Source organism: Xiphophorus hellerii, chromosome 3 (assembly GCF_003331165.1).
Source record: "Xiphophorus hellerii strain 12219 chromosome 3, Xiphophorus_hellerii-4.1, whole genome shotgun sequence".
Lineage (NCBI taxonomy): Eukaryota > Metazoa > Chordata > Actinopteri > Cyprinodontiformes > Poeciliidae > Xiphophorus > Xiphophorus hellerii.
This window is the reverse complement of record NC_045674.1, coordinates 1,168,732-1,177,844: the sequence shown is the minus strand read 5'-3', so window position 1 is coordinate 1,177,844 and position 9,113 is coordinate 1,168,732. Positions and strand designations below refer to the sequence as shown.

General features: G+C 43.0%; 1 protein-coding gene across 1 annotated transcript; it reads right to left on the bottom strand.

Annotated features, from left to right (window-relative positions):
* Positions 1-1,062: 1,062 nt before the first annotated feature.
* hjv (hemojuvelin BMP co-receptor) lies at positions 1,063-7,796 on the bottom strand. The gene is made up of 4 exons (XM_032555866.1): positions 7,533-7,796; positions 6,288-6,377; positions 4,275-4,777; positions 1,063-2,465 (listed from the first exon to the last, which is right to left on the bottom strand). Exons 2-4 carry the CDS (start codon positions 6,358-6,360, stop codon positions 1,830-1,832), a joined length of 1,212 nt encoding a protein of 403 aa, XP_032411757.1. The 5' UTR covers positions 6,361-6,377; positions 7,533-7,796; the 3' UTR covers positions 1,063-1,829.
* Between the last annotated feature and the right edge of the window lie 1,317 nt (positions 7,797-9,113).

Genomic DNA, 9,113 nt, shown 5'->3' with positions numbered 1-9,113 from the left:
ATCAAAAACAAGAGCTGCCTATGAGAAATAATCAATCAATCAATCATTTTAGTCTGTTTTCCAACTTTTAATCAATTTCCTTTGTTTTGCCAAGTCAACATAAAGTTCTTTTCTTGTTTTTGCATCAGCTTGTTGCAGAAATTTACTTTTAAAACAAACAACCATTTGAAGCTGTTTCCTTAATGTTCTGCGGGTCTAAAGGTCCGACTGGATCCTCTGCAGAACCAAAACTGGACCGACGTTTCTGATGGTCTGAAAATCAGTTTTTACTCCAAACACAGAATCACAGAGAGGAGAGGAGGGAGAGCAGCTGAAGTTTGAGTCACTGACAATGGACTTTTGATAGATGAAACATAAATGTGTTGTTTTTATGAAACAAACATCCTGAAGCAGATCAGAGCAAATAAGTTTTTTAAACTCTGGAGCGCCGAGATGTTTGAGTCTCCATGAAAACTGAAAAACCTTTTTACTCCGGCTGCATCAAAACGACGAGGACAGGCATCACCTGCTGCAGCTCCTTCACCTGCTGCAGCTTCATCACCTGCTGCAGCTTCTTCACCTGCTGCAGCTTCTTCACCTGCTGCAGCTTCTTCACCTGCTGCAGCTCCTTCACCTGCTGCAGCTTCTTCACCTGCTGCAGCTTCTTCACCTGCTGCAGCTTCATCACCTGCTGCAGCTTCATCACCTGCTGCAGCTCCTTCACCTGCTGCAGCTCCTTCACCTGCTGCAGCTTCTTCACCTGCTGCAGCTCCTTCACCTGCTGCAGCTTCTTCACCTGCTGCAGCTTCATCACCTGCTGCAGCTTCATCACCTGCTGCAGCTCCTTCACCTGCTGCAGCTCCTTCACCTGCTGCAGCTTCTTCACCTGCTGCAGCTTCATCACCTGCTGCAGCTTCATCACCTGCTGCAGCTCCTTCACCTGCTGCAGCTCCTTCACCTGCTGCAGCTCCTTCACCTGCTGCAGCTTCATCACCTGCTGCAGCTTCATCACCTGCTGCAGCTCCTTCACCTGCTGCAGCTCCTTCACCTGCTGCAGCTTCTTCACCTGCTGCAGCTTCATCACCTGCTGCAGCTTCATCACCTGCTGCAGCTTCTTGACCTGCTGCAGCTTCTTGACGTCCAACAAAAATTAAAATGTTTTTACTCCGTCCAAGGAATTACTGAAGTTAGAGTAAAAAAACTTTTGGTTAAAAGGAAACTGAAGTGCTGAGTAACTGAACAGAACATCGTTTCATATTAACTACAATAATCAGACAAACCAAAATATAAAGTTAGGAGAAAATTTTGAGATTTTAAAAACCAGATTGACAATAATTTATATAAATAACTAGAAAAATAACAAAACTCAAGCAAGAAAAACATTTTTCCAAATCTGTTTCTTTCAATATAAAACTAATGAAACTTGAACAGAATCTGATCGTCCAGCTGATTCTGATGGATGTTTGGTTGAAACGAGGCGCCGTTTGAAAAGTTACACTAAAAAACTAACAGCAAAAACTTAGTTTATTTAGTCTGTTAGAGAGAAAAGAAATGTTCATTTTTTAAAGTTATATTTCAGTCATATTATTCAAGACTAAATATTTAATTCAAAACTAAATATATAGCAATGAAATTAAATGTTTATTTTGGTGAAACTAAACTTTTGTTGTAAACGTTTTACTTGTTGTAAGTTTGTTCTTGGTTCAGTGAAGTTTCTCAGTGGAGGATCCAGAAGTTTAGCAGCGATGCTTCATAATGGAATCACTCACATGAAAGTCAAAAGTAAAGAATTGTAAAAATTCTCCTAAAAATACTTTTTTTATCTCAAAAAATTACTCGAGTGAATGTAACTAGCAGCAGGTGATCCAGGCCCCGCCCAGAACTCCCAGCATGCTGAGCGGCAGCAGCGGCGGCTGCGGCCCCGCTGGTCCCGCAGCCGCGACGGGCCGCAGGTGGACGCCCTGCCCGCTGCCGGTCATGCTGCGGGCGTCCTGCAGGGCGCCCACCGCGGCTCCGCTGGAGTTCAGGTCTCCGCTGGCGGTCAGGTCGAACACGCATGCGTGGTAGTAGACGTCCCGGGTGGGAAGCAGCGCGGCGCAGTGAGCCTCCGCGGCGCCGGCGGCGTGCGACGGCGGCAGCGGCGGCTGCGGGCGCAGCGCGTCCACCCTGTAGGAGGCGGGGCAGCCCCACACGCACAGCTGCAGGTCGTGGTCCGGGTGGAAAGCCTCCAGGACGCCGCGGGGCGAGCGGACGGACAGGCCGAGCGAACGGCCGCTCTGCCGCACCACCAGCAGCGTACCGATGTACGCCGCCCGGATCTCTGCATGCCGGCCGGGACTGTCGGTCCGCACCGTCAGGACGCGGCGGCCCCGTCGCTCGCCGCTCCACTGAGAGCCGTCGGCGAAGGCGGCGGGAACGTCGTCCAGCTCCGCCTGGTACAGCTGCTGGTCGGTACACTGCCGCCAGCTCTTAAAGATGATGGTGATCTGAGACGGAGGAGGCAAGAATATTTAGTTTAGCTTAACTCCAACTTTAGCTACCATTAAACCAAATATTTAGCTGGAGCTAATGTTAGCTTAGCTCCAACATTAGCTACCATTAAACCAAATATTTAGTTGGAGCTAATGTTAGCTTAGCTCCAACATTAGCTACCATTAAACCAAATATTTAGCTGGAGCTAATGTTAGCTTAGCTCCAACTTTAGCTACCATTAAACCAAATATTTAGTTGGAGCTAATGTTAGCTTAGCTCCAACTTTAGCTACCATTAAACCAAATATTTAGTTGGAGCTAATGTTAGCTTAGCTCCAACTTTAGCTACCATTAAACCAAATATTTAGTTGGAGCTAATGTTAGCTTAGCTCCAACTTTAGCTACCATTAAACCAAATATTTAGTTGGAGCTAATGTTAGCTTAGCTCCAACTTTAGCTACCATTAAACCAAATATTTAGCTGGAGCTAATGTTAGCTTAGCTCCAACATTAGCTACCATTAAACCAAATATTTAGCTGGAGCTATTGTTAGCTTAGCTCCAACTTTAGCTACCATTAAACCAAATATTTAGCTGGAGCTAATGTTAGCTTAGCTCCAACTTTAGCTACCATTAAACCAAATATTTAGTTGGAGCTAATGTTAGCTTAGCTCCAACTTTAGCTACCATTAAACCAAATATTTAGCTGGAGCTAATGTTAGCTTAGCTCCAACATTAGCTACCATTAAACCAAATATTTAGCTGGAGCTAATGTTAGCTTAGCTCCAACTTTAGCTACCATTAAACCAAATATTTAGCTGGAGCTAATGTTAGCTTAGCTTAAACATTAGCTACCATTAAACCAAATATTTAGCTGGAGCTAATGTTAGCTTAGCTCCAACTTTAGCTACCATTAAACCAAATATTTAGTTGGAGCTAATGTTAGCTTAGCTCCAACTTTAGCTACCATTAAACCAAATATTTAGCTGGACCTAATGTTAGCTTAGCTCCAACTTTAGCTACCATTAAACCAAATATTTAGCTGGAGCTAATGTTAGCTTAGCTCCAACATTAGCTACCATTAAACCAAATATTTAGCTGGAGCTAATGTTAGCTTAGCTCCAACTTTAGCTACCATTAAACCAAATATTTAGCTGGAGCTAATGTTAGCTTAGCTCCAACATTAGCTACCATTAAACCAAATATTTAGCTGGAGCTAATGTTAGCTTAGCTCCAACTTTAGCTACCATTAAACCAAATATTTAGTTGGAGCTAATGTTAGCTTAGCTCCAACTTTAGCTACCATTAAACCAAATATTTAGCTGGACCTAATGTTAGCTTAGCTCCAACATTAGCTACCATTAAACCAAATATTTAGCTGGAGCTAATGTTAGCTTAGCTCCAACTTTAGCTACCATTAAACCAAATATTTAGCTGGAGCTAATGTTAGCTTAGCTCCAACTTTAGCTACCATTAAACCAAATATTTAGCTGCAGTCTAGCTACCACTAAGCTAAATGTTACTTTATTGGAAGCTAAACTAATAGCTCAATTTTAACCTATAATTAGTCAGAGCTAATAGTTTATCTCCAAGGCAAATGTTTAGTCAGCAGTTAAATAATTAGTTTGAAGCTAAATATTCTTAGATTTAGCTCCATTCTAAGTAGTAAGTTAGCAAGTTAAATATTTATCTCCATCTAAATGACTTTTGACTGTAACTTTACAAACACATGATAATGCTGCCACTACCAGCAGCCGCTATGCACACGGCGGCAGCCAATCATCTGCCAGCAGGAACTGAAAGCTGTCCGCTGAACTTTGACCCACCTTGGTGACGACAGTGTGGTGCGTCCCATGACTGGTTGGCGCGCCGGTGACCTGCACATACAGGTAGTCGTTGTCGATGAGAGGCCACGCCCCCTGCACAGCACAGGTGTGGAAGTCGTCGCTGAAGGTTCGGATGTGCGGGTCTCCGAACACGCTGCAGTGCCGGTACTCCGGCGCGCGGCCCTCCCTGCTGACGAAGCTCCGCTCGTAGAGGCAGGCGTCCCCCGACACGGCGCCCTGTGGGAGGGGCCAGGGCCGGGCCGTGGGCCCCGCCCGCGGGCAGCGGTGCTGGATCAGCAGGTCCTCGATGCCCTGCACCGCTGAGTGGTAGGCCAGGTCTCCGCGGCACGGCCGCGCCGTCCGCTTGGTGCACAGGCTGTAGGAGCGCAGGGCGCTGCAGTACGCCGAGTCGCTGCTGAGCGCCGCGCCGCCGCCGCCGCTCAGGTGGACGGTCGCAGCAACAAACTCAGCGTTACACCTCAGGATCCGACAGGAAGCTCCCACTGAGGAGAGAAGGCTTCATATGGTCATAAAGTCAGGTTTTAATCTGGGCTTTTATTTTGAAAAAGATGCTGGAAATAAATCCACAGTTTTCATAAATAAAGATTCAGACGACAGTCTGATTATTGATCCAGCCTGAATGACTGATATCAAAGATCAAAACGTCTCAACTGGGCCTGAATTTGTTGCTCGTTGAGATTTGAAAAAAAAAGTTGCTAGACTTTTGGCTAGTTATTTTTTAGAAAACATTTTATTTGTCATGTCTCTTATTTAAAGAAAGAGTAGCTAATTTGTCAGTACTCACTTTTTAACATAAAGTTGCTAGATTTAGTGCAATTTGGTTTTTGAAAAAAAGTTGCTAGATTGGTTCGTCTTCACCTCTTTGAACAAAGTGGCTAAATATGTCGCTAGTCGCTTTTTTAATAAAGTCACCAGATTTACTGTCACTAGTTATGTTTTGAAAAAAAAGTTGCTACATTTGTTGGTAGTTGTTTTTTTGAAAAAAGAAGTTGCTAGATTTTTTGCAATTTCCTTTTTCAAACATAGAATAGCAAAATTTGTTGTGGTTCGGGGTCCTTTGGTACTTCTTTGTGGGTTTTTCTGTGCATACACTCACCTTTTACTACAGATGGCGCCATATTCACCCGACTGGAGTGTGTGTGTAGACCGTCATCAAGCACACCTGAACCCGATCAACTCATCAGCGGCGTGTACTAAAGGAGGCTTCTGCCAGTCCTTCAGCGCCCGAGTGTTAGCCAGAAACGTTTTTTTCCCGGAGAAGCTCTTAGAGATCCTGTCTGCTTCTCTGATCGAGATTCCCCTCGTGACGCCGTGGGTCCTACCCACTGGTTGCCCGAGTTCCCAGACTCACCTCCTCAGTCTGACTACAAGTTCCCCCCCGGATTCCACGACTGGCAGTTGCACCGCTCCTTTGTCCCCGCCGAGCCCGAGCCTACCTGTCCGCCCTCCGACGCACTCCTCTGTTTTCCTCCTGGATGCTAGCCGTCAAGCACCGGACCACCTGGACCACTTAAGAGACAAAGACTCCGAACCTTCCAGTAAACTCTCCTAGACCTCGTACCATCGAACCACAAAGAGCCGATCGCTCCGTGAACCCGTTTCCTCCCTGGACCAGACCAGAGCTTCCATAACCTTCACTTGCCGTTTTACAATAAACCAATTACCGTATATACCTCTCCTGAATTGTGTCCTGCATGTGGGTCTGAAAATAGTATCCATCATGACAAAATTTATCACTGGTTCTTTTTTAAGTCATTAGATTTACTTTTTATAGAGAGAAACGTTGCTAAGTTATCATTAAGTTGGCTGCAATCCTTTCTCTTGTCCCTGGCCACGCCCCTTCCAACAACCTCCAATCATCCCCAGACCTGGCCACGCCCCTCCGTGTATCCTGGCTCCGCCCACTTTGGTGGAGTCATTCTAAATTTGGGGGCGGGGCTTCACTTTCACAGGGTTTAGTTGCTATTTCCCAGTGAGTTTCTGAGTTCGTACCTTCAGGTAAACGCAGCTGGACCAGCAGCAGAGTCAGGTGGATGCAGCGTTTCCATGGCAACCGCGTCTCCATCAGCGGCGAGCAGCGGCCTGAGAGGTCACAGAGAGGTCACACATTCAGCTCTCTGAGTCCCGCTGGTCATCAGAGGCTTCCCGTCTCCATGGAGACGCTGATGGATTTATGGGATGGAATCAATCATCCCATCGTTAATTTACTAGTGATGAGTATCATCATCACTAGATGTTCCAAATCTTTTTTTCAATTTCAACTTTTTTTTTCATTTGAACAAACTTTATGGCCCCAATGTAGCTCCATAATCGTCTGACCGGCTCTGAGCCCCTGTGTGTTTTAATGTGGACTTTAAACCGATTCTACCAAACAGGGGGCGGAGCTTAGCGCAACACTCTGCTGCCATTGGTTAAACCATCAAACACAAAGCCGGAGTACGGCAGGCCGTTATAACATAAAATCAGCTTCAGCACATTTATTCCAGAACTCCAGACGTGTTAACACATTGATATATCTGGAATTATATTCTGATTAATGACATCAGATTTACCACTTAGTTAGCTTTAATTCAGGATATCTCTGAATTTTTGAAAAACTTGAAAAAAGTTAAAAACTTTAGATCAATCTCAAGTTGTTTATTTTTTTTCTAGCAAATTTTCCAATTTTCAATCTCAGAAAAGTTTTTTCTAGAAAGTTTTTCAGAATTATTGCAAAATTCCTTCTCCTTTCTTTTCTGTCTACAGCCATCAAGCTGTTGCAGATTCATTATTTTTATCTTTTCATTTTAATGTTTCGATTTTTATGAGATCCTTAAATTTTCCTATTTTATTTTCAGTTTTTTGCTTTTAAAATAAACTTTTATGTCTGAATGGAACCAAAGCTGCTAAACTTCTGAGTTCAATTTAAACTCCAGTTGCTTCGCAGACAGAATATTTGACTGCATCTCATGATAATCTGATCCTCCTGCTTTATCAAATATTTGTTCATTTTTATAAAAGTATCAAACTATAGATTGTCAGATTTTTAAAGCTTGAATTTGACTAAATTTAGGATTTTTAGACAAATAAAACACATTAAATGCCCGTCCAGCTGCTTAATAATCACATATTTATAGTTTAAAGTGAATAAAATCAAAGTTCTGGATATTTCTCAGCAGCTGTTTGTTTGGGCCGACCAGAACCTCCGCATGTCCCGCTGAGTCCGACCCGCTCTCACCTCCTCTGTGTTTGCTTTACCTGCAGCTGGTTCCGGATCAGAGTCCGTCCATGTCCTGACCCAGAGAAACGTCCAGAACCTCCTGGAGACCCGGACCAGGTTCTGACGGGCTCGGCAGGTCCGGTTCCACTCCGGTTCTGGTCCAAGCCTTGGGAAGTTCTCAGCTGACTGGGAGGTTCTGCTGCTGCTAAATAAATCCCCAACGACCACCTGCTGCACGACAACTGTCCTCACACACACACACACACACACACACACACACACACACACACACACACACACACAGACACACACAGAGACACACACACACAGAGAGACACACACACAGAGACACACACACACACAGAGACACACACACACACAGAGACACACACACACACACAGAGACACACACACACACACAGAGACACACACACTGCAGACGTCTATTTTTATTCCGGAAGCTGAACTCTGTTGGTAACATGATGTTAAACTTTGAAATAAAGTTTCTCTAATAATTTATTTATTCTGACAGATTAAAAGTATAAAAAACAGAAAGTGAAATATCTTTTAGGGACGTTTGGAAATTTTCTGATAATGTGACTGGATAATAATTAAATTGTATTATTTATGACTTAATATAATTGATCATGAATAAGAAAATAACCAAAAGCATTAATTATTGTAATAACTTAATTTGAATCCAGAAATTATTCATAATAAATAATGAAATAGTGCAAATGTACAGAATTATAATAAAATAATTTATGTAATTGATTGCAAATGACAATAAAATGCAATGAATTAATAAATCAAAGCAATATTTTTTTTATAAATGTAGAAACTGTAATAAATAAAATAATACAAATGCACAAGATTTACTTAATGTATTATTTAGAAATGAAAGAATAAAATTCATTAATTATTATAAATCCAACCTTTAATTATAGCAAATAATAAAATAATACAAATTAGACAAGATTGTAATTTCTGTAATTAATTGCAAATATAAAAAAAATGCAAAAGATTTAAATTAATATAATACATTTATAAATCAAGTAAGTATTCTAATAAAATAATTTAAATGTATATGATTGTAATTAATGCATTGATTAATATAATTACTTGTAAAGTACAGTTATTTTAAATAATTATACGGGATTAGCTAATTTATTTATTGTTTATTTGTTTATTTATTTAGCTGTTCGGACTGAAAAGAAGGTTTGAGTCCGGAACCAAAGTTTAAATTGCTGAGATGTTTCTAGGCGGAACCATTTAAGCTCCGATAAACAAAAATAAATGATTAACAAAGAGGAACCTGGGCTGCAGTACCTGCGGCCAGGCAGCAGGGGGCAGCACCACCCTGCTCCGGTGATACTCCTCCTGCAGAGGGCGCCCTCTGCGCTCCACCTGCAGCCAGGATGCGCTGCTTCTGCAGGTGAATCGGGTTCAGGTGTTTCCGCCTCACCTGAAGCTTTTTATTTATTTATTTTTAACGTAAAGTTCGCGGCGCTGGATCGACGGCGGCCCCGCAGGGTCAAACAGGTTAATTCCCCTGAACGCGGGGCCCCTGCACGCCTCGCTGAGCAGCTCCGGGTCTTTGTTGGAGTTCAGGGTGGGAA

What these genes read in the sequence shown, in the direction of transcription:
- hjv (XM_032555866.1), bottom strand. Translation starts at nt 6,360, where the DNA reads ATGGAGACGCGGTTGCCATGGAAACGCTGCATCCACCTGACTCTGCTG. An exon ending in CCAGCTGCGTTTACCTGAAG is followed by an intron (nt 4,778 to 6,287) that starts GTACGAACTCAG and finishes TTCTCTCCTCAG; the next exon opens with TGGGAGCTTCCTGTCGGATC. An exon ending in ACCACACTGTCGTCACCAAG is followed by an intron (nt 2,466 to 4,274) that starts GTGGGTCAAAGT and finishes CCTCCGTCTCAG; the next exon opens with ATCACCATCATCTTTAAGAG.